The following is a 25,322-nucleotide window of genomic DNA, read 5'->3' on the forward strand; positions in this document are numbered from 1 at the left end:
GAAAAATCTTCACGAGTCTTCCCGAGTACCTGCCGTTAGCGATACGAGCCGCTAAGAGACGTCCTCGAGCTCCAACGTACCCGCTACGTTCATTCTCCATGCTTACCACGAGTTTGATTTTTTTTTTTAAACTCGGGAGAGCTCCTGGAATGAACTCGTACTGTGGGACAAGGCTTTGACTCAGCAGGTCAGGCAACATCTCTGGAGAAAATGGATGGGTGATGTTTTGGTACGGGATCTTTCTTCAGACTGTTAGCAGGGGGAATGAGAATAAAGGACCGGGAGTTAAGAAGGGGCCAGACGCATAACGGTCGGCAACAGATCGCCTGGGGGGGGGGGGGGGGGGGGGGGGGGGGGGGGGGGGGGGGGGGGGGGGGGGGGGTGGGGGGGGGGTGAATTCTTGGATAGAAACACGTGTGATCCAAAACAAAATCCATAGTGGTGCATATTTGTGCTTCCCCGACTTGTGCTTATCTGAAAACATGAGCATAGAGTCATACAACACGGAAACAGGCCCTTCTCATCAATGCCAACCAAGATGCCCCAACTAACCTAGTCCCAATGGCCCGTGGTTGGCCCATTGCCCTTGAAACCTCTGCTATCCATGTACCTGCCGAAGTATCTGTTAAATATTATTGCACCTCTTTTAATTATCTCCTCTGATCATATACCTTCCACCCTCTGAGTGGAAAAAGCTCTTCCTATCAAACCTGTCTACATTTCTGTTTGTGCTTATTTCTGTAATCTGTCCACACATCTATTCCTTTAATACTCGATTTAATAAATAGGTTGAGACTTGTTATACTCGTTCATTGTTTTGAACTTGACGGGAAATATTATGTCAGGATCTCGGTTTATACTTTTGGAATGACTGTGGCTTCTAAAAATATTCCAAAGTAGCAACTAGTAAAACCTATTCGGGGACCTATTTTGCGCTGGTCTGTGCGTAGTGCGGAAAATAAAGTTTAACTTGACGTGTTCACCGTTGAGAAAAATGCCTGTTAATCTGCCGTGAATGGTTTAAGACAGGATTGTACTTTACAACCACTCATTGCTTAGCTACAAGGAAACTGGGGAATCTCACCACCATTTCTTTACAGCAATGCATGGACAAAGCTAAGGTAAGACATTCTGGCCATTGTATTGTAATGTTTTTCTTGTTTCCTTTAATTAGTTTTAAAGATTGGTTAACAAAATAAAAAGAACCTATTGTATACTGCATGCATCTGTGAAATGATTACAAAAGCATCCTTTAATTACAAAAAATTGGTGGTGCTGGCTCGAAGGGCCGAATGGCCTACTCCTGCATCTATTGTCTATTGTCCAAAATCATACCCAAATTGTCTACATGTACAGAATGAATCGTAAGTTTCATTCTTTATTGCATTGTTCAACGTTCCAGAAATATTTAGACAGGTACATGACTAGGACAGGTTTAGAGGGATATGGGCCAAACGCAGGCAGGTGGGACTAGCCTAGATTGGACATCTTGACTGGTGTGGGCAAGTTGGGCCGAAGGGCCTGATTCACGCCGTATGACTCTTAAGACGCTATAAGAATGGAATCATTCGCAAAAATAGGACTAGCCCTTCCAGCAATGGGCCCAGCACCAAATCCCTGACACCCCACTAGTCGCAGGCCTCCAGTCCGAAAGTCAACTTTCCACCTCTGCTTCCTCCCTCTAAGGCAAGTATGTATCCAGTTTGCTGGCTGTACCTCAAGCCTGTGCGATCTAACTTCCCGAGCAGCCTACCATGCGCAACCTAACCAAAGGCTGTGCTGTAGTCCACAGCGACTATGGACCTCATCTGCCTCCTGGGTTAACTGTACCTCCTGTACAAACACATCATGAGATACTGTATGCTCTCCTGTATACAACGCAAAGAGTTGCTGCCTTACAGCGCCAGAGATCCTGACTACGGGCACTGTCTGTGCGGAGTTTGTACGTTCTGCCCGTGCCCTGCGTGGCTTTTCGCCGGGATCTCCGGTTTCCTCCCACACTCCAAAGACGTACAGGTTTGTAGGTTAATTGGCTTCGGCAAAATTGTAAATTGTCCCTGGCGTGTAGGAAAGTGTTAGTGTACGGGGTGATCGCTGGTAGGCGCGGACTCGGTGGGCCGAAGGGCCTGTTTCCGCGGTGTACCTCTAAACTAAACTAAACTACGACTATCCCTAAGCATCCATTGTGAAATGCGTGTATATTTTATCCCTCCAGTAACTTACCCACTACAGATGTAATGTTAAATGTTTGATAGCTCTGTGTACTGTCAGCTTTTCCATTCAGACCCTGAGCCTCTGATACTCTTCTAAAAGCTCTGAATCCCAGTGTTTATTCTACCCAATGTAAGGACATCTGAGCCGGACACTTCCAAAGATTTATATTGCTCTCTGCAAAGAGAATCCTCCTCGCCTCAATGGTTCACTATTTCTTTATTTTCACGTGTCGCGAGGTGCAGCAAAATTATTTTATTTTTTTGCATACAGTCCAGTAAAGGATTGCCATAGTTTAACTAAATCCCAGATTAAGCACAAAGTGCATAGAAGTAGCCCACTGAGATTGTATACAAGAGTCGCCAGGTTTTGGCCGCCCCGTTTTCAAAGTCCGAGCTGCAGCTGGCCATCAAGGCCCATTGTCCTGGCTGCAGGACCTTTAGCCGTCGCCTCCATCCGATCGTCCAGCGAACTGTCCTCCCTCTTCTGTCCAGGCCGCCTTCAGACTGAGAGAAGTACGAAGAAGGGTCTCGACCCAAAAGGTCACCTATTCCTTTTCTCCAGAGATGCTGCCTGACCCACTGTGTTACTCCAGCATTATAGAAACATAGAAAATAGGTGCAGGAGTAGGCCATTAGTCCCTTCGTGCCTGCGCCGCCATTCAATATGGTCATGGCTGATCATCTAAAATCAGTACCCCGTTCCTGCTTTTTCTCCCCATAATCCCTTGATTCCATTAGCCCTAAGAGCTAAATCTAACTCTTGAATACATCCAGTGAATTGGCTTCCACTGCCTTCTGTGGCAGAGAATTCCATAGATTCGCAACTCTCTGGTATTTTTCCTCATCTCAGTCCTAAATGGCCAACTCCCCTTATTCTTCAACTGTGACCCCTGGTTCCGGACTCCCCCAACATCGGGAACATTTTTCCTGTGACATGTACCTGTCTTCGGCGTGAACCAACATTGGCAGTTGCTTCCTACACATCACTGTACCTATGTCCTGCACGGCCCGTCCTGACATCCAGGGGTCAAGTTTCCAGAGACAGTAATCTGGACCAGAATAACAGACTGGTAGTTTATTCCCCGCCATCAAATCCACTCTGCTTTACATGGCTTATTTTAAATTGGACAAGGAAGAGCTGAGATGTATGGCTACCATCTAATCAACATCTGATTCCTTGGAAAGTCTTAAGTGAGCACATGTATACAGTATAATATGCATTATGTGTGTTGCTTGTTAGGCTTCATATATCATGATGTCCCAGTATAAACAACCAGATCACCTGTGTGAACATTGTTTCTGTTGAACCTATTTTAGTCTAATTACGTCTGTTTTGTTTGGATACATTGCAGATTATGATGTGTTTCTGGATTTTCACGGTGCATTTGAAGATTTGGAGGTAATGAAGACACTTAAATCATTCCTTTAACCTGAATCCCAGCTTAAAAGATTTGCCCCTTGTGTAGATTCAGATGTGGGTGTGAGGTGGGGGGGGAATGGTGACGTAGTGGTAGAGTTACTGCCTCACAGCGCCAGAGACCCAGGTTCGATCCCGACCGCGGGCCCTGCCAATGGTACCCTATTTGTCACATTATGGCTTCCACCCTTCCCTGGTCATCTATTAGTGGCCCTGATTTTTTATGGCCTGTTCCTACCTCCAGATCCCCCCTCTCTACATTCAGTCCGAAGACGGGTACCGAGCCCGAAACGTCACCCATCCTTTTTCTCCAGAGACGTTGCCTGATCCTTTGAGTTACTCCAGCACTTTGTGTCTACCTTCGGTATAAACCTGTATCTGCAACATGTCCCATCTACTCTCGTCCCACGTGCCTGCGCTTGGCCCATACACCTCCAAACCTGTCCTATCCAGTCTGAAGAAGGGTTTTGGCCTGAAACGTTGCCTATTTCCTTCGCTCCATAGATGCTGCTGCACCCGCTGAGTTTCTCCAGCACTTGTGTCTACCTGTCCAACTGTTTCATGAACGTTGGGATAGTCCCAGCCTCAACTACCTCCTCTGGCAGCTCGTTCCACACCCCCACCACCCTTTGTGTGGAAAGGTCACCCCTCAAGATTCCTATTGAATCTTTTCCCCTTCACCTTGAACCTGTGTGGTCCTCGATTCCCCTACTCTGGGCAAGAGACTCTGTGCATCTAGATCAGGTTTCCTCAAGATTTTTTCTCTTTCTCTTTCTGCTTCCAGCTAACAGAAAAGGATCGAGGAAGAGCAGAGGCAAACTTACCCGAGCTCTACACCACTCCAGTTCTCATTGCCAGATGGAATGGGGAGGATATGGAAAGTGAAACTGAGAAGCCCATGGCTGTTAATGAGAAGGAGTGGACAGCAAATGCTGCTCCTAATGAAAGTTATTTAGTCAACGAGATTGAAGAAATGACCACCCACGTTGCCAATCCTGACGCTATCATCTACCCGTCCTCCTCCCCTGTCATCGAAACGTCGTCCAAGGATATCAGAGGTCCTCAGCGCCCTCAGCACGCCCAAACCACCGTTTCGTCGGCTCAAGAGGATTCAGACTATTCTTCCGCCATGGGATCCCCGGAGTCGAATAGAATGTTCACTGACTCCCAACAAACAGGAAGTCCAGTTGCATCCCAGGCAATCCCGGGCCTCGGTGCTCCCACGCAGTCCGACGCCATATTCCACGCATCCGCCGTCAACGCCAGGATTGTCCCTCAACCCGCCACGTCGCAAGTGGTTCGTGCGAATAATCCAACCCCTGACCCGTGGCCCGACACGACCACAGTTCCTTCGCTGGTGGATTCTGGCGCAGAGCGAGTTGCCTCCAGGAGTGAAGCCATGGCCTCCCGGGAACCGAATGTAGTCTTTGGTTGGGTTGGTTCCGCAGCCACCTCCCGTCCAGCTCAGATGATGCCTTCCACTGATAACCCACCCAGTGAGGAGATAGCTTCTGTAACTATACCTCCCGCTGGTCAAGAGATGTACCTCTACCATACGCTTGATTCCATTGGCAGGTTAAACACTTTGCCCAAAGAGAGTGAAGGCCAGGCTACCTCTTCCTACTCTACGGGTGAGATGGTGTTCCGAGCTACTGTCGTGCCCTCAAACAGAGAAGTGTCCTTTCGTGCTACCTCTGCTTATTCACACAATGAAGTGCAGCTGCAGCCGACTCCCTCCTTGTCCAGTCTGCCCTTGTCTCCATCCTCTGCTCCTGCTAGTAGTGAAGTGTCTCTTCAAGCGACCCGTGCTTTACCAAGCCATCCCGTTTCGCTCAGTGTGACCTTTGATCCCCCAGCTAGCGGCCAAGCCTTGCTTGCGACTACCTCTGTTGCTTCCTACGATGACGTGGGGTTGCCTCGCTCTCCGCCAGCCAGTGTTGATGTGCTCCGCCAAGCCGCCCTCCCTTTAGCTAGTGACGTGGAGTCTCTCCAAGCTTCTCCTGCTTCCTTCTCTAGCGAGATACCTCTCCATGACTTTCAAGCCTCCTCCGGAGTTTCTGCATCCCCGGATGTGCCTCCTGCTGCCTCCAGCCATCGGCCGGAGCAGCCCCTCTCTGCTGCTACCTCCGCGGGTGACGTGCTGTTTGAGTCTGCCCTTCCCTTGCCCAGCGCGGCAACGTCTCTTCAAACCCGTCCAACTTCTCCAGAGGACGGGGTGCTTCTCCGCGCCACTCCTGCTCTTTCCTCCGCTTTGGTACCCAGTGGCGAGACGTTGCCTGCCACCTCCGCACCCTCTGTTGTCGCTGATGTGGCGCTTCAAGTCATCCCTACCTTCTCCGAAAGCAAAATGCCTCTGTCTGCTACTGTCTCCCCCCGCAATCACACGTCGACTCCAGATCCTCCTGCCTCCTCTAGCCCTGAATTGTTGCTGCATCCTACTCTTACTCTGCCTGGCAGTACAAGGGTATTGAATGACACCGAAACGTTACTGAGAACCGAGACAACGCTTTCTGTTTCCCTCCTCCCCTCCACCGATAGCGCGCCCCCTTATGTATCCGGTGCCCAGTTTAATGTAGCCGGTAGCCCGCCCGTATCGAGTGATGACGTTGCCTATATTTCTGTTCCAACTGCAGCTCCCAGCAGTGAGGTTATCATGACGGCTTCTGCCGCCCTGTTTCCACCTCCTCCTCCTGTGCCTTCCTCTATCACCTTGCTGAGTCAAAGTCACGGTGATGAATCGTGGTCTTCTGGTGCTGACGTTGATTTGTCTGAGGCAGACGATAGTGTCCGGGCGACGCCATTGCGCCCCAGGCCTGGCGGTCAGGCCTTGACCCACCTCAGCGGGCAGATATCCAACTCGGACGTGGAGCAGAATAGTCAGTATCCCCAGGTCATGACCGGACCACCGGCATCGTCCGAAGACAAGTCCTTCGTCGCCACTCCTGGCTCCCATCGGTCACGCTCCAAGGCGGACGCAGATCACCAGACGACTCACACTGCACCTAATGGAAAGCACAAGAGGCCACGACTAATAGGAAGACCTCACTGGGGCACCGCAGGAACTACACACCTGCCCCTGTCACAGTCTAGGACCCGTTCTTTCATGACCAACGAAGAGGGGAGTGGTTCTGGCCAGAGTGCGTCTGATAGTCTAATTGTCAATGGGACGACAGTGGTGTTAAGTTCCCTGGAGTATGATTATAGAGCACTAGACACAGGTAAAGCAGCAGACCCACGGACAACACAGGCTTCACCTCCATCTCTAACTAGTGGCCATGAAACAACGTTACTCGACGTATATGAGGCAGGTTAGTCACGTCTGAAAATAACTTGAAAAAGCGCAAGGTGCAATGAATGTGATTCGCAAGGTACTAGGCCGGTGCAATGAAGTCTGAATGGACTTGAGTCCAAGTCGTCTCATTCATTTCTGTGCCTGTGACTATAATAACGGTTGATAGCAACTTTAAACGCTGACCTGCAGTGAAACACTGGATTAGTAAATCAACAAACATGGAGCTCCATTTTACTTTCAAACATAGTTCAACTTAGTTCAATAGTTTCTCCTAGTCTGTGCTAATACTTAACAACTTTTTTTTGAGAATTCATTCATACTAAATTGAGAAATTGTGGTCTTGAGAGTATGTATCCTGGGCAGATTACAATGAGCTGCTATCGAGGAATCATGGCAAAACGCTGAAATATTAACGTAGCTATATCAAAATTCGGCAAGTGGTTGAACTTTGTTGTTGGTGACCTGCTTTGTAATTTGGGAAGTGTGTAACAGAACAGTTCAGCATTACAGCAGACCTCAAACATATCAATATAAGGAACTGCGTACTCTCCTTGCAAAGTAGAACCAAAAATGAAATACACAGAAGATGATGTATCTGAGGATATTTTGCTTGATAATTTTTTATCCTTGGGTTTTCTCTTGTGTTTCTAAGTTCAGTAAGTAACAAAGGTATTTTTGGAGATAGATACAAATTGCTGGAGTAACTCTATGGGTCAGGCAGCATCTCTGGAGAAAAGGAATAGGTGACGTTTAGGGTCGAGACCTTTCTTCAGACTGGGTCTCCAGATTTTACCGTCTGAATAGACAATAGACAATAGGTGCAGCAGCAGGCCATTCGGCCCTTCGAGCCAGCACCACCATTCAATGTGATCATCCCCAATCAGTACCCCGTTCCTGCCTTCTCCCCATATCCCCTGACTCCGCTATTTTTAAGAGCCCTATCTAGCTCTCTCTTGAAAGCTTCCAGAGAATCGGCCTCCACCGCCCCCTGAGGCAGAGAATTCCACAGACTCACCACTCTCTGGGAGAAAAAGTGTCTCCGTTCTAAATGGCTTACTCCTTATTCTTAAACTGGTTCTGGACTCCCCCATCACCGGGAACATGTTTCCTGCCTCTAGCGTGTCCAAAAAATCTTAACAATCTTATATGTTTCAATGAGATCACCTCTCATCCTTCTAAACTCCAGAGTGTACAAGCCCAGCTGCTCCATTCTCTCAGCATATGACAGCTGATGCCATCCCAGGAATTAACCTTGTAAACCTACGCTGCACTCCCTCAATAGCAAGAAGGGCCTCGACCCGAAACATCACCTATTCCTTTTCTCCAGAGATGCTGCCTGTCCTGCAGAGTTACTCCAGCATTTTGTGTCTATATTCGGTGCAAAGCAGCATCTGCAGTTCCTGCCTGCACAAATTAATTTTTTGATGTAATTTATCCAACTACCTTCACTTTACTGCGGCCAAGTGAAAGGCAACAATTCTGTTAAGAAAAAATAGTCCATAAAATATAAGGCCAGCCATTCCCTTGAAAAACACAATAATATTTGTACTGGTTAAGTGAGTACACCATCCTTTGAATGTAAATAAGATGGCAGTGTTTAACTTTTGTGATTCAAAATTTTGCAATTTAAATTGAAATTGCACAACATTATGTACATCTATATTTAATTCTATTTAGGGTGGCACAGTGGCACAGCTGGTAGAGTTGCTGCCTCACAGCGACAGAGTCCCAGGTTCGATCCCGACCTCGGGTGCTGTCTGTGTGGAGTTTGCACAATCCCCCCCCCCGTGACCGCGTGGGTTTCCTCCAGGTGCTCCGGTTTGCTCGCACACCGCAAGGACATGCGGGTTTGTAGGTTAATTGGCTTTTTGTAAATGGCCCCTGGTGCGTCGGGAGCGGATGAGAAAGTGGGATAAACGTAACTCCAGTGTAAATGGGTGATCGATGGTCAGTATGGACTCGGTGGGGCCGAAGGGCCGGTTCCAACCTGTGCCTCTAAACTAAAAATTTGGAGAGGTAAGTAACCCAATGACATGGGAAAAAATGAGTTCACATGTAATGTTACAATGTTGTCTTGAGTTAAAACCTAAACAAGATAATAATCCACTGAGTTTTACCAGCAGTTTATTTTTTTGCTTTTTAACCCATAATACTGTTTGAATTTAAATCTAATGAAGCTAATCACTTGTCCTCATTCTAATATTATAACCAAGATCTTTTAATAGAATTCAACGTGCAGCTTTTGGCATAACAGTCATTGCATGGAAAGGGTTTTGTAAACATGTAGATGGGCTGAATCTATCAAATACATCTTCATATCGGACTGGAGTGTTGAGGCACATATGTTTTTGCGGCATAATACGAAAGAGTATAAATGAGAATCAAATCAAATATTTATGATATCACTGAGTTGTCGATTATTTTTACATGTACCGAGGTACAGTGTAAAGGTTAGTTTAGTTTGGAGATACAGCACAGAATCGGGCCATTCGGCTCACCGACACCGCGCCGACCAGCGATCCCCGCACACTAACGCTATCCTACACACACTAGGGACAATTTACACTTATACCAAGCCAATGAACTTACAAACCTGTACGTTTTTTGGAGCTTCTGTAAAGTAAAGCTTTTGATGCGTGCTAACAAGTCAGCGGAAAGACAATGCGTGATTACAATCGAGCCGTCCACAGGGTAAAGGGAATAACATGAATAGCGTTTAGTGCAAGATAAAGTCCAGTAAATGCTCCATTTCTTTTATTGTCAGCTGAGTTCCTCGTAGATTTTAGTTTCCTTTTCTACTGTAAAATGATAGTGTTTGCTGGGACTCAGTGAATATTTTATTCAACTCATGGAAACATAGAAAAACAGGTGCAGGAGTAGGCCATTCGGCCCTTCGAGCCAGCACCGCCATTCAATATGATGATGGCTGATCATCTAAAATCAGTACCCCGTTCCTGCTTTTTCCTCATATCCCTTGATTCCTTTAGCCCTCGGAGCTAAATCTTCAGGGATCCCATGATCCTCCTGAGCCTAAGATACTGTGGGTTTTGGTTCTAGGGTGCAGGGTAGCTCATATGTCCTTGGACAGTGGAGGGGGATGGGTAGTTATTGTGGTGGGGATCATATTGCCTTCTCTATTCCTTACTGAGATCATCGCACGCTCTCAACCCTCTGACTGGCACTACAGTGGGTGGGCAAAAACCTGACAACTAATGTGTTGCTCAATTTATTTGCGTTTTCCCATTCAGGTTTGTTATTGCCCATAATGTACACCAATTTCTCATTCCAAACAATTCCAGTTCTTCCATCATTTTGCACAAAGTGATATTCCTGTTCGCTGTATTCTTCACCCAGATGCCTGTGGCACAACAGGGCCACGCATCCACAGTATGTTTTCTTAAAAGGAATTAAGATCTGAGTATTAAATGATGTCCAACCAGGTAACAGACCTCTCCATTTAACCCTAGCCCTGTTCTAAGGTAGCATTTGCAAAACCAAGCTGATAAGACATATTCAGCTCGATTATATATTTTTTTGGTATCAGTATCATCTTTGGATATTAATTACAAGCCATACAAGTTCCAGGGGCTACTGACTTGGGTGTTTCAATTTAATTTTCAGATAAAAACCTCATTGCCTCTTCCAGCAGCATAGATTGTTACTGAATAGAACAGCTATTTTGTGGTCGAGTTAGAGCAGTAACTAGGTTCAGTAAGGGTGGCACGGTGGAGTTGCTGCCTTACAGCGCCAGAGGCCCGAGTTCGATCCTGACTACAGGTGCTGTCTGTACGGAGTTTGTGCATTCTCCCTGTGACCACGTGGGTTTTCTCCGGGTGCTCCAGTTTCCTCCCACACTACAAAGACGTACAGGTTTGTAGGTTAATTGGCTTTGGTAAAATTGTAAATTGTCCTTATAGAGTGTAAGATAATTTTAGTGCACGGGGTGATCGCTGGTAGGCACGGACTCAGTGGGCCGAAGGGCCTGTTTCCGCTCTGTCTAAAGCTGAGTCTAAAGCATCACATTATGATCTACAGCAAACTACTTCCACTTCTGTGGACATTGCGGGAACAATGGTGGTCTTCATTGTCAAGGAAAGACACAAAGTGCTGGAGTAACTCATCGGGTCAGGCAGCATCCCTGGAGAACATGGATTGGTGGCGTTTCAAGTCGGAGCTCGTCTTCAGTCTTCAGACCCAAAATCGTCACCTATCCATGTTCTCCAGTGATGCTGCCTGACCCGATGAGTTACTCCAGCACTTTGCATCCTTCCTTGGTAAACCAGCATCTGCAGTTCCTTGTTTCCCCATTTCCTCATCATTGTTGATGTGATGTCACAAAACATGCATGATTTTTGTTTTTTTTACCACTTTAAAATCTCTGTTCCTACTTTCTCGTGATAATATGAATGGGAAGTTCCCCTTTCAAAGGGAAAGTAAGAACAGCTAAGTTTGTAAGATGGAAATGACTCAATACGAGTCCCATCAATATCTACATCGCCCGAGTTTTGAAGTAGAAGTTCTAAATGTAAGGAACTTTGTGTTAATAGCTGAGGAAGGGGCTCGACCCGAAACGTCGCCTATTTCCTTCGCTCCATAGATGCTGCCTCACCCGCTAAGTTTCTCCAGCATTTTTGTCTACCTTTGAGTTAATAGCAATAGGTTTCATGATGTAAATGTTATTGGAGAGTTTGTTCACTATGGTAGTGTAGTTACGTACTTTACAATTGTATTTAATATCACAACCTAAACAAGGTGGTCCTGATGTGTTGATTTGGGCTACTTTTGGCTTGGTCACCTGGTTAAGACTAAATAATTTCCTCCTCATCTCCTTCCTAAAGAAACATCCTCTAATTCTGAGGCTGCGACCACTAGTCTTAGACTCTCCCACTAGTGAAAACGCCCTCTCTACATCCACTCTATCCATGCCCTTCACTATTCGGATTGTTTCAATGAGATCCCCCCTCATTCTTCTAAACTCGAGTGAGTACAGGCCCAGTGCCGACAAACGCTCATCATATGTTAACCCAATCATTCTTGGGATAATTCTGGTAAACCTCCTCTGGATCCTCTCCAGCGCCAGCACATCCTTCCTCACCGTTCAGGCAAGATATCACAGTGGAGGAGCCGACGGGAGGATTGTGGTTAGATCAGAGAGATTTAGAGGGATGTTGGCCAAATGCGGGCAGATGGGACCAGCGTAGATGGCGGTGTCAGGGGTTAAGGGGAGAAGTCTGGAGAATGGGGTTGGGAAGGAGAGATAGATCAGCCATGATTGAATGGCGGTGTAGACTTGATGGGCCGAATGGCCCAATTCTGCTCCAGGAACTTACGAACTATCTTGGTTGGCATGGGCAAGTTGGGCTGAAGGGCCTATTTCCATGCTCATGTCATAAGGGATAGAAGTAGAATTAGGCCATTTGGCCCATCAAGTCTACTCCACCATTTAATCACGGCTGATCTAACTCTCCTTCCGCACCTCATTCTCCTGACTTCTCCCCATGACCTCTGACACCCCATCCACGCTGTATGTCAGTGTGACTCTGTGACCATAATTGGTGTGGGGAAAGGCCAAAGAGAGCTTGGAGTGGAGGGAGTTGGATGTTGGACTGGAGACTGAGACAGTGAGGATGAATGGATTGGAGAGAGCAGTGGGCAGCAGCAATGGAAGTGTCGGAGAGATCTAACAGAAGCCCATTGACGATTCCACATGTAAAATTGCCAATTCTCCTGTTGAACAAGAATTTATTCTCCACTGTACACATTGTGAGTGTGGACATACAGCATCAGCTGCCCTGTGGAAGCACACACTGAATAATTTAATACCTGGGAGTAAAATGGATTTACAGCTGGGGTTCCACATAGTCATTTTGCCGGGTGTATCAACATTCATTTTAAGCTGAAAATAGACACAAAAAGCTGAAGTAACACAGCGGGACAGGCAGCATCTCTGGAGAGAAGGTATAGGTGACGTTTCGGCTCGAGACCCTTCTTCAGACTTGTTGGGGACAAGGGAAACGAGAGATACAGGCGATGATAAAGAGTGATAAAGAACAATGAATGAAAGATATGCAAAAAAGTCACGATGGTAAAGGAAACAGGCCACTAGCTGTTGGGTGAAAACGAGAAGCTGGTGCGACTTGGATGGGGGAAGGAAGGGATGGAGATAGAGAGAATGCTGGGGCTACCTGAAGTTAGAGAAATCAGAATTCATACCACTGGGCTGTAAGCTACCCAAGCGAAATATGAGATGCTGTTCCTCCAATTTGCGTTTAGCCTCACTCTGACAATGGAGGAGACCTGGGATGGAAAGGTCTGTGCGGGAATGGGAAGGGGAATTAAAGTGTTTAGCTACCGGCTGCATTTTACGCTGCAGTTTGCAATATCTGTCAGCAGATGGCAATGTTTACAGATCCTCTCACATCGCCTTTTTCCACAAGCTCCTGTTCAGTTGCATTTATGACGTGCAAAGATCACACCTCAGACGAGGACTCTATTCCATGGAGCGCAGTAGGCTGGTCTTATAGAGTTTTACCAAACCACGAGGGGAATAGAGAGGGTGAATGCACAGAGAATATTCTCTTCCCACGATAGGGGGATTAATAACTAGGGGGCAGAGGTTTAAGGTGAGAGGGGGAAGGGTTACAGAACCTGAGGGACACCTTTATCAGACAAAGGTTGGTGGGTAAATGGAACGAGTTTTCAGAGCAAGTAGATCTTGCATGTACTACTATAACAATATTTAAAGACATTTTGTCCCCAAAAAATGGTTTTATCAAAAATAATGCATTTGGCTAGGTACATTCAAAGGAAAGTTTAACAGGCGTATGTGCCAAGATATTTTTCCCAACCAAAAAAGGTATTTAAAAAGATAAAAACAATAGTTAAAGGGCAGCACGATGGTGCAGGGGTGGAGTTGCTGCATTACAGCACTTGCAGCGCCAGAGATCCGGGTTCGATCCCGACCATGGGTGCTATCCGTACGGAGTTTGTACGTTCTCCCCGTGACCTGCGTGGGCTTTCTCTGAGATCTTCAGTTTCCTCCCGCACTCCAAAGACCTACAGGTTTGTGGGTTAGTTGGCGTGGAATAAGTGTATAAAGTGTAGGATAGTGTTGGTGTGTGGGGATTGCTGGCTGGTGGCGGACTCGATGGGCCGAAGGGCCTGTTCCCGTGCTGTATCTCTAAACTAAGCTAAACTGAAAAACTGAAGACCAGGTACATGGATAGGAAAGGTTTATAGGGGGCATGGCCCAAACATGGACCTGCTTGGATCAGGCATCTTAGTCGCATAGACAAGTTGTGGCGATGGGCTTCTTTCCATGCTGTATTCATTCATAACTCCATCTGTTATAATAATAATAATAATAATAACTTTATTTATACTTTAAAAACAACCACTGTTGCAACAAAGTGCTGTACATGACTAATCATGGACAAAAAATTATTACACGACAATAAAAAACATTAAAAGAGAGAGTCAACAATAAAATTTAAAACATTAAAAGCACTAAAACAGGAGCAAAGCCTCAAGCAGGGTCAAAAGCCAAGGAATATAAATGTGTTTTAATACTGGTTTTGAAGATGGACAGTGAGGGGGCCTGTCTGATGTGCAACGGCAGGGTGTTCCATAGTACTGGAGCAGCAACAGAGAAGGCTCTATCCCCTCTGAGCTTCCGCTTAGACCTCGGTACCTCCAGGAGCAGCTGATCAGCTGACCTGAGGCACCGGGCAGGAGCGTATGGATGAAGCAGCTCAGAGAGGTAAGGCGGGGCGAGCCCATTTAAAGATTTAAAAACAAATAAAAGAATTTAAAAATTTCACTTTCCACATAAAATGATATGTACTTCCCCCCTCTTTCCTAGAGTGTTGCCTATCCCTTTCCCCTTCCCAACTTCCACTCATGCAGCCCCTGACTCCTTGTTGATAGAGAAACCATCACTGTGTTTCCTACTCCAAAGTGATGGCCCCACAGACGAGGGAGCCTTGGTCACGTTGACTGCTATGTACAGTATTCTGTGCAAGGACACTGCAATTGAGATGACCTGTGCAGCCCCATAGTTGGTAAAGTCAATACAGCAGTAAAAGGAGAGTTTACAACAAGGAACAACAATTAATTTGACCCTGGTCGATATACAGCACAGCATTGCTGAGAGATACAGAGAACAAGATGGTTCACAAACAGATGGAGATATCTAAGGATCACAAGAGTTGAAAGGGGGCAAAGCAAGAAGGAGAGGAAGCAGGTTGATTTACTTTGAGCAAATCTGGGCAGAACAGCAAATAGGAAAGTAGCAACATTCCACTATTTTTTGGTATCTGATTCATCCTCCAAAGTCAAAGTAAATTTGATTTGTCACATTGCTTGGTCGGTGCTTAACAAAGCACTTTACAAAGTCCATTAGTGGATGTGGCACGGTGGCGCAGTGATAGAGTTGCTGCCTCACAGCGCCAGAGACCCGGGTTCGATCCTGACTGCGGGTGCTGTCTGTACAGAGGTTGTACGTTCTCCCAATAACCACGCGGGTTTTCTCCGGGCGCTCTGGTTTCCTCCCACACTCCGAAGATGTGCAGGTTTATAGGTTAATTGTATTCTGTAAAATTGTAATTTATCCCTAGTGTGTAGGCTAATGTTAGTGTACGGGGATCGCTGGTTGGCATGGACTCAGTGGGCCGAAGGGCCTGTTTCAGCACTGTATCACTAAACTAAAACTAAACTAAAGAAACACCACAAAATGTTCCCTTGAAATGTTTTGCACGCGGCTAATTTCAATTTTAATTTGATCCAATATTTTATTGTCAAACTGTGTAGTAATGCCAGGTCTTGAGTTTAGTTTAGTTTAGTTTACAGTTACATGTACCGAGGTACAGTGAAAAGCTTTTTTATTGCATGCTAACCAGTCAGAGGAAAGACAACACATGATTACAATGAAGCTGTCCACTGTGTACACATACAGGATAAAGGGAATAACGTTTAGTGTACGGGATAAATAAGTCCAGTAAAGTCTGATTAAAGATAGTCCGAGTGTTTCCAATTGAGTCGATGGGAGGTCAGGACCGCTCTATAGTTGTTTATAGGATGGTTCAGTTGCCTGATAACAGCTGGGAAGAAATTGTCCCTGAATCTGGAGGTGTGTGCCTTTTCACACTTCTGTACCTCTTGCCCGATGGGAGAGGGAGTGTCCAGCTTAGAGATTCCGTCCTTGATTATTCTGCTGGCCTTGCCGAGGCAGCGTGAAGTGTAGATGGAGGTTGGTTTGCGCGCGGTAGTCTCGGCTGGGTCCACAATTCTCTGCAATTTCTTGCGCTCTTGGATGGAGCTGTTCCCAAACCAAGCTGCGACGCATCCCGATCAAATGCTTGCCACGGCGCATCGGCAGAAGTTGGTGGGAGTTGTTGGGGACATGCCGAACCTCCTAATCCCTCGAAGGGAGTAGTGGCTCTGATGCGCTTTCTTGCCCATTGCGTTTTGACCGTGACGATGCACATTAGAAATAATTTCTCCAGAAACCGAACCGCTATTTAAAATGCTAACATTTTAAATAAGGTGAAGAAACCCCTCGCTAATTAACACCCTCCAACATCATTCTGCTTTGATATATGTGAGGTAAGCTGTTTGGCTTTGTGGCAATGGAACTATAGGTTCTGCAGCTGTTCATTCTGCCTTTGCTCATGTCCTTCACCTGTGCTTTACATAGTTGCTTGAAACTAATTGCAGATGCCCTCTATCGACGAGGTAAGTGGTCTGACTCAAGTAACAATTCAGGACCATCATTACGGCTTTAGTTAAAACTACAATTAATATAATTTTGCATCATCGCGAGTGCACTTTGGTTGCTTCTATTCCAGTTTTGATCACGTTAAAGCTGTTCTTAATCTTTTGTTCCCCTTTCTCTGCAACCACAGAAGCCAGCAACAGCAGCCATGAATCTCGTATCGGGCTGGCAGTCGGTTTAGAGGCTGAGAAAAAGGCAATAGTCCCTCTTGTGGTGGTGTCAGCACTAACTTTCCTATGTTTGATGATGCTGATAGCTGTCCTTATCTACTGGAGGTGAGTGGCCTTTAAATTATGCAGATTCCCTTTTTAGCTGTGAAACATTTGCTTGGAGATGTGATGAAAATTAATTGTGAAGACTGTGCTTCTGACCTCTGAAAAGGTACAATAGATATCATAAGGAATAGGAGTAGAATTAGGCCATTCGGCCCATCAAGTCTACTCCGCCATTCAATCATGGCTGATCTATCTCCCTCCTAACCCCATTCTCCTGCCTTCTTCTCATAACCTCTGACACCTGTGCTAATCAAGAATCTATCTATCACTGCCTTAAAAATATCCACTGACTTGGCCTCCACAGCCTTCTGTGGCAATGATTTCCACAGATTCACCGCCATCTGACTAAAGAAATTCCTCATCGTCTCCTTCGTAAAGGAACGTCCTTTTATGCTGTGGGTATGAGGAGAATTCCACAAAATATATTTGAAAATGGCGGGAACAAAATCCCCTTAAATGTACATGGTTCCAACTCTTCATAAATGTAGGAAAGACGCACAAATAACTCGGCAGGCCGGCACAGTGGAGCACTGGGAAAGAGGTGCTGCCTTCCAGCGCCAGAGACCCGGGTCCGATCCTAACCATAGGTGCAGTTTGTGCGTTCTCCCCGTGACCGCGTGGGTTTTCTCCGGGTGCTCCGGTTTCCTCCCACACTCCAAAGACGTAGAGGTTTGTAGGTTAATTGGCTTTGGTAAAAAATATATATAAATTGTCCCTCAATATATATATATGCCATTTATTGTCACTATACATGTACAGTGAAAATGAAAGCTGCTCGTACTCAGTGCATACATACAATTTAGCACAAAAAAAACAAGAAAGAGAAAAAACAAAAAACAGAAGGGAGATGGGGGCGGGAATAGGTGCACAAATGGAATTGCTGCAGAAAAGACGGGACTCTAGGGCTTGAGCTATAGGGAGAAGTTGAGCTGGCTGGGACCGGATTTCCTGGTAGATGAGGGATGACCTTACGGAGGTGTACAAAATAATGAGAGGAATAGATCGGGTAGTCGCCCAGATTCTTAGAGCGTGTTAAAACAAGATTTATTAAGAAATAAGAAGCAAGAATTTCATATTGAGCAACAATGTGTAACTATATCCCCACTGACAAGCAGAAAGTGATGTGATGTAAATGAAGGAATTGCAGATGCTGGTTTATGGTTACACATTATTGCTTAATATGCTATTTTTGCTTCTTGTTTCTTTGTGCTTCAGCTGCTCTGCAGTAACTTCTGTTTAGCAACTTGGTGATTGGTATTGCAACATCGGTTGTAAGCGCCATCTCGTTTCATTTAGAGGTAGTTCCCAAAGTCAGTACGGAGGTTACTTATAATCCTTTGATCTAAATGATTGATGTATATAGTAAATAGCTGTGGTTCTAGCACCGTGCCTTGCGGCACTCCACTAGTCACTGCCTGCCATTCTGAAAGGGACCCATTAATCCCTACTCTTTGTTTCCTGTCTGCCAACCACTTCTCTATCCATGTCAGTACCCTACCCCCAATACCATGTGCTCTAATTTTGCCCACTAATCTCCTATGCGGGACCTTATCAAAGGCTTTCTGAAAGTCCAGGTACACTACATCCACTGGCTCTCCCTTGTCCATTTTCCCAGTTACACAGACAATAGACAATAGGTGCAGGAGTAGGCCATTTGGCCCTTCGAGCCAGCACCGCCATTCAATGTGATCATGGCTGATCATCCCCAATCAGTACCCCGTTCCTGCCTTCTCCCCTATATCCCCTGACTCCGCTATCTTTAAGAGCCCTATCTAGCTCTCTCTTGAAAGCATCCAGAGAACCTGCCTCCACCGCCCTCTACAGAGAATTCCACAGACTCACCACTCTTTGTGAGAAAAAGTGTTTCCTCGTCTCCGTTCTAAATGGCTTACTCCTTATTCTTAAACTGGGGCCCCTGGTTCTGGACTCTCTCAACATCGGGAACATGTTTCCTGCCTCTAGCGTGTCCAAACCCTTAACAATCTTAACATCCTCGAAAAATTCCATAAGATTAGTCGAGCATGATTTCCCCTTTGTAAATCCATGCTGACCCGGACCGATCCGGTTACTGTCATCCAAATGTGCCGCTATTTCATCTTCTATAATTGACTCCAGCAACTTCCCCACCACCGGTGTCAGGCTAACTGGTCTATAATTCCCTGTTTCCTCTCTCCCAACTTTCTTAAAAAGCGGGATAACATTAGCTACCCTCCAATCCACAGGAACTGATCCTGAATCTATAGTTACACAAAAAAGCTGGGAAACTCAGCGGGTGCAGCAGCATCTATCACCGAAGGAAATTCACGAACGTTTCGGGCCGACCCTTCTTCAGAACGAAACGTTGCCTATTTCCTTCGCTCCAGGAGATGCTGCTGCACAAATGCTGAGTTTCTAATCTTTTTTGTGTGACTTCGTTAATCCAGCATCTGCAGTTGCTTTTGTTACTGAATCTATACACATTGGACACTGAACACCAATGTGTTCACGAACTTGTGGACATTGTGGGAACGGCTTCGAGCTTTGTATTTTGTTTTGAACTAAAATTATTTGTGACTTTTATTTATTGAGCTGCTTTTATTTGTTACCTTTACTACGACTATGAACTACAAACTTGTCTTGCTTGTACTCAAAACTTCGAGCTTTTATTTTGTTTTGCACTAAAATTGTGTTTCTTTTATTTATTGAGCTGCTTATTTGTTTGTTTACGATGTTATCTATTGAGAACTATGTCTCAACGCACTCTTGTTGTTTTACAATCATTTCCGACGAGTTCCTGGCACGCCCTTTCATAAATTCACAAGTTATAGGAGTAGAATTAGGCCATTCGGCCCATCAAGTCCACTCCGCCACTCAAGCATGGCTGATCTCTGCTTCCTAATCCCATTTTCCTGCCTTCTCCCCATAACCCTTGACAGCGGTACTGATCAAGAATTTGTCTGTCTCTGCCTTAAAAATATCCACTGACTTGGCCTCCACAGCCCTCTGTGGCAATGAGTTCCACAGATTGACTACCCTCTGACTAAAGAAGTTCCTCCTCACCTCTTTTCTTAAAGAGCGCCCTTTAATTCTGAGGCTACGACCTCTGGTCCTAGACTCTCCCACCAGTGGAAACATCCTTTACACATCCACTCTATCTAGCCCTTTCATTATTCTGTTAGTGCTTTTCTGCTTGTTAAATGATTCAAGTTCTTGTGATTGAAAAATCTCGGGATTTGGCCATTAAGGATGCATTGCTTCAGCCAAAGAGGAAAGGTGTCAATGAAATGATATGGTACTTTGATAAGTACCAAAGAAACAAACTGCTAGACCATACAGCAATGATTGTCAGTAGTTATTTCTTTTTAATAGGGTGATAATTAGCAGGAAGCTTACTTATCAACACTTAGCACATTGCCTTGCTGCGATGGACAATTAAATGAAGCAGATGGATATTTTGCAAAGTATATTGCCGTCAGTGTTCAGGAGAATATGTTTTGATGATTTTCCTCCAGCTGCTATTTGTCAGGAAAGCAGCATTTGTGTGTTCTGTGTGTCTATATCTTTATAAGTGTCTGTATGTGTGCATGTCTGTACAAGCATGTGTGCGATGTGTGTGTTATGAGTGTCTGAATTAGTGTGTGCGCACACGTGGATGTATATACAGCGCACACACACACACAGATATATTGGCTGAATGTGTGTGTGTGGGGAAAGGAACTGCAGATGCTGGTTGACACCAAAGAAAAACGCAAAATGCTGGAGTAACTCAGCAAGACAGGCAGCATCTCTGGAGAGAAGTAATGGGTGACGTTTCGGGTCAAGCCCCCAGTCTGATGACGTTTCTCGAACCAAACCGTTACCCGTTCCTTCTTTTTACACACACACACACACACATATATTATATATATATAGCTTTTTTTCACATTGTGGTTTTCAGGACAGCTTTCTGTGGCTAATTTGTCATATGTATATAATTAGCGACAGAAAACTGTCCTGAAAGCCACGACGTGAAAAAAGCTTTTATTTTATTCTTTTTCACCAATAAAATTCCACTCCAAGCATCGTGGAGTTTGCAGGCTCAGTCAGTTGGCCGTTCGGTGTGCCTGAAGCTGGCTGAATATTTTCCCACGACCCTCCCCCCCCCCGCCCCCCCCCAAATAGTGGCCAAGTTGTTTCTGTCCTGAGGAGCCTCAATTTCCCTTTTCTCTACCGACCTGCACCAGCGTTATTTCCACAGCCAACAATGGACTATTGTGGGCTCCACCTTTCCTGGATCATCGATGCCGGCTCTAATTTGTTCTGTGCCTTTTCATACCTGCGACGTATATAAAGTTTGACCGATCAAACCTTTATATACATCGGCAGCATCTCTGGAGACGGCAGCATCTCTGGAGAGAAGGAATAGGTGACATTTCGGGTCGAGAACATGTCTATCATTGCACTCTGGACTTTGGGAGGTTATTTTGCACCGTGGTTATAATTTTTTAGGTTTTGATAATTGCTAAAGTGGGATAGCATAGATCTATTGTGATCAGTGGCTGGGTGGGCCGAAGGGCCTGTTTCCACGTTGTATCTTTCAGTCGATTTGACACTTATAATATGTGTAGGAAGGAACTGCAGATACTGGTTTACACCGAAGATAGACACAAAAAGCTGGAGTAACTCAGCCGGGAAAGGCAGCATCACTGGATGGAAGGAACGAGTGACGTTTCGGGTCGAGACCGTTCTTCAGGTTTCGGGTCCTGACTCGAAACGTCACCTATTCTGTTCCCCCAGAAGTGCTACCGGTCCCGCTGAGTTAATCCAGCATTTTGTGTCTATCTTCTGTGACACTTATAATAATTCCTTAAGAACAGCATTGATATTTATTTACGGCACTAAATTGCTTTATAAGTCAAATATATATTCCATTGAAACTTTGGTGAGTAGTCGGGCTTGATAAAAGCAACTTCCTCTCACCTTTTTTATTCTTTGGAGAATGCGCTCCCCAATACCTGTGCTCTCCACAGTAAATATTTTTTCGCTCTGTCTCAGCTCCCTCGATGCAGATACACCAGCTGTCATCGGTGACTGATTTTGAATCTCACGTTCATCCTGTGAGAATAGGCAGCGAGCAGCATTTGCTGGGTCATATCTAAGGTGCCTTTCATCTGCATTCACTTGTCAGAACGCTTGTGAACACAGAGCCATCTGCTCGAAGCTGCTTGGCTGCATGTTAACTGGCTGCGAGTCGCGTGCTATCACCCTGCTTTATCTAGAATCTAGAATTTAGAAGATTGAGAGGGGATCTTATAGAAACTTACAAAATTCTTAAGGGGTTGGCAGGCTAGATGCAGGAAGATTGTTCCCGATGTTAGGGAAGTCCAGGACAAGGGGTCACAGCTTAAGGATAAAGGGGAAATCCTTTAAAACCGAGATGAGAAGAACTTTTTTCACACAGAGAGTGGTGAATCTCTGGAACTCTCTGCCACAGAGGGTAGTTGAGGCCAGTTCATTGGCTATATTTAAGAGGGAGTTAGATGTGGCCCTTGTGGCTAAGGGGATCAGGGGGTATGGAGAGAAGGCAGGTACGGGATATTGAGTTGGATGATCAGCCATGATCATATTGAATGGCGGTGCAGGCTCGAAGGGCCGAATGGCCTACTCCTGCACCTAATTTCTATGTTTCTATGTTTCTATGTTTATCCCCCCCCACCACTTAATTTTAGAAACACATAGATTCCTCAAGGGATTCGACAGGCTAGATGCAGGAAAAATGTTCCCTGTGTTGGGGGAGTCCAGAATCAGGGGTCACAGTTTAAGAACAAGGGGTAGGCCATTTTGGACTGAGATGAGGAAAAACCTTTTCGCCCAGAGAGTTGTGAATCTGTGGAATTCTCTGCCACAGAAGGCAGTGGAGGCCAATTCACTGGATGTATTCAAGGGAGAGTTAGATATAGCTGTTAGGGCTAACGGAATCAAGGGATATGGGGAGAAAGCAGGAACAGGGTACTGATTCTGGATGATCAGCCGTGATCATATTAAAGGGGTGGTGCTGGCTCGAAGGGCCTACTCCTGCACCTATTTTCTATATTTCTATGTAAACTTAGCTGCGGCCATCCGCCTCAAACTTTTTCAGCGCTATCGCTTTAACTAAAGACAGGCGCAAAAAGCTGGAGTAACTCAGCGGGTCAGGCAGCGGCCCTGGAGAGTAGGAGTAAGTGACGTTTCGGGTCGGGACCCTTCTTCAGACTGGGAGCCAGGGGAGAGGGGGAACGAGGGATATAGACAATACTTGGGAGAAATGAATGGAAATTATGGAAAAAGCGACGACAATCAAGGAAATGTGGAGCCCACAATGGTCCATTGTTGGCTGTGGGATAGGTGATAATTTGTTAAAGGACAACAGTCGCTGCTTTCTTAGTGGTCAGGTATGATAATTGGAAGAGCAGACTTCTTAAGGAGCAGTTCTCTCAAATCCATTCATGAAGAGAGGTTTTGTTGATGGGTCGGCATGGTGACGCAGCAGTAGAGCTGCTGCAGTGAGCCGGGTTTGAACCTGACTACGGGTGCTGTCTGCTCGGGCTTTGTACGTTCTCCCCGTGACCTGCGTGGGTTTTCCACGGGTGCTCCGGTTTCCTCCCACACTCCAAGGACGTGCAGGTTTGTAGGTTAATTGACTTAGGTAAAAATTGTAATTTGTCCCCAGAGTGTAGGATAGGGGAGATCGCTGGTCACTGGTGAGTCGGTGGGCCAAAGGGTCTGTTTCCTGGGCTGGGGTACTATACGATTCATCTTGGACCAGCACTGTGCCTTTATAGTGACATCCAATTCATATATCAGATGTGGATAAACGTCTGCCTCAGAGATGTCGAGATAGCAGTCCTGAAAAATAAGGTGAAAGGAATTGCTTCTCTGTAGTAACAAAGAACTGCAGATGCTGGTTAATACACAAAAGGACACAAAGTATTGGAGTAACTCAGCTGGTCAGGCAGCATCTCTGCAGAACATGGATAGATGATATTTCAGATTGGGACCCCTCTTGGAGAAGTGTCTCGACCTGAAATGTCACCTATCCATGTTCTCCAGAGAACCTGCCTAGACTGAAGAAGGGTCTTGAACCGAAACGTTGGCTATCCATGTTCCCCGGAGATGCTGCCTGACCTGCTGAGTTACTCCAGCACTTCGTGTCCGTTTTGTGAATCATCGTCTCTCTTGCTTATGTACTTTTTGTTACCTTTTGCCTGAATTGGGTTGTTGGTCACTTACTCTACAGTTTGAAAGCGAAGCTTTGCATAATTTGCCTTGCGTTGAAACCAATTTAAAAGAAAAGCCTCTTGTGAATGTTACGTTTCACTGCTTTGTGTACGAGATGGATCCTGTACGAGTTACACTACTCATAGAATGCTACAGCGTGGAAACAGGCTCTTCGGCCCATCTAGCCCACACCGGCCAACATGTCCCAGCTACACTAGCCCACCTGCCTGCGCTTGGCCCATATCCCTCCAAACTCGGCTTGTACTCGCTAGAATTTAGGAGATTGAGGGGGGATCTTATAGAAACTTACAAAATTCTTAAGGGGTTGGACAGGCTAGATGCAGGAAGATTGTTCCCGATGTTGGGGAAGTCCAGGACAAGGGGTCACAGCTTAAGGGTAGAGGGGAAATCCTTTAGGACCGAGATGAGAAAAACATGTTTTCCCACACAGTGAGTGGTGAATCTGTGGAATTTTCTGCATCAGAAGGTAGTTGAGGCCAGTTCATTGGCTCCATTTAAGAGGGAGTTAGATGTGGCCCTTGTGGCTAAAGGGATCAGGGGGTATGGAGAGAAGGCAGATATGGGATACTGAGTTGGATGATCAGCCATGATCATATTGAATGGCGGTGCAGGCTCAAAGGGCCGAATGGCCTACTCCTGCGCCTATTTTCTTTGTTTCAATGTTTCTATGTAAACCTGTCCTATCCATGTACCTGTCTGACTGTTTCTTAAACGTTGGGATAGTCCCAACCTCAACTACCTCCTCTGGCAGCTTGATCCATACACCCACCACCCTTTGTATGAAAAAGTTACCACTCAGATTCCTATTAAATCTTTTCCCCTTCGCCTTGAACCTATGTCCTCTGGTCCTCGATTCCCCTACTCTGGGCACGAGACTCTGTGCATCTACGTGATTTATTCCTCGCTACTGTTCAAGGACCTCCTAATTCTGTTTCATTTCTTTGCCGCAGAAAATGTTTTCAGACCGCTCACTTCTACCTGGAAGATAATGCATCGCCTCGCGTCATTTCCACGTCACCAACTCTGACTCTTCCTATTTCAGGTGAGTAGGTTGAGCATGCAGGGAGGAACGGCAGAGGCTGGTTTAAACCGACGATAGACACAAAAAGCTGGAGTA

The 25,322-nt window shown here is 45.9% G+C and overlaps 1 protein-coding gene across 1 annotated transcript in view; it reads left to right on the forward strand.

The window, feature by feature from the left end:
- The window catches only part of ptprz1a (protein tyrosine phosphatase receptor type Z1a), a 177,181-nt gene that overhangs the window by 113,564 nt on the left and 38,295 nt on the right, over positions 1–25,322 (forward strand). The window contains 4 exon segments of the mRNA XM_055650225.1: positions 3,566–3,612; positions 4,415–6,938; positions 16,825–16,969; positions 25,156–25,247. Of these exon segments, the coding sequence (XP_055506200.1) occupies positions 3,566–3,612; positions 4,415–6,938; positions 16,825–16,969; positions 25,156–25,247 (2,808 nt within the window).

The sequence above is a fragment of the Leucoraja erinacea genome, chromosome 19, assembly GCF_028641065.1.
Source record: "Leucoraja erinacea ecotype New England chromosome 19, Leri_hhj_1, whole genome shotgun sequence".
NCBI classification, from domain to species: Eukaryota; Metazoa; Chordata; class Chondrichthyes; order Rajiformes; family Rajidae; genus Leucoraja; species Leucoraja erinaceus.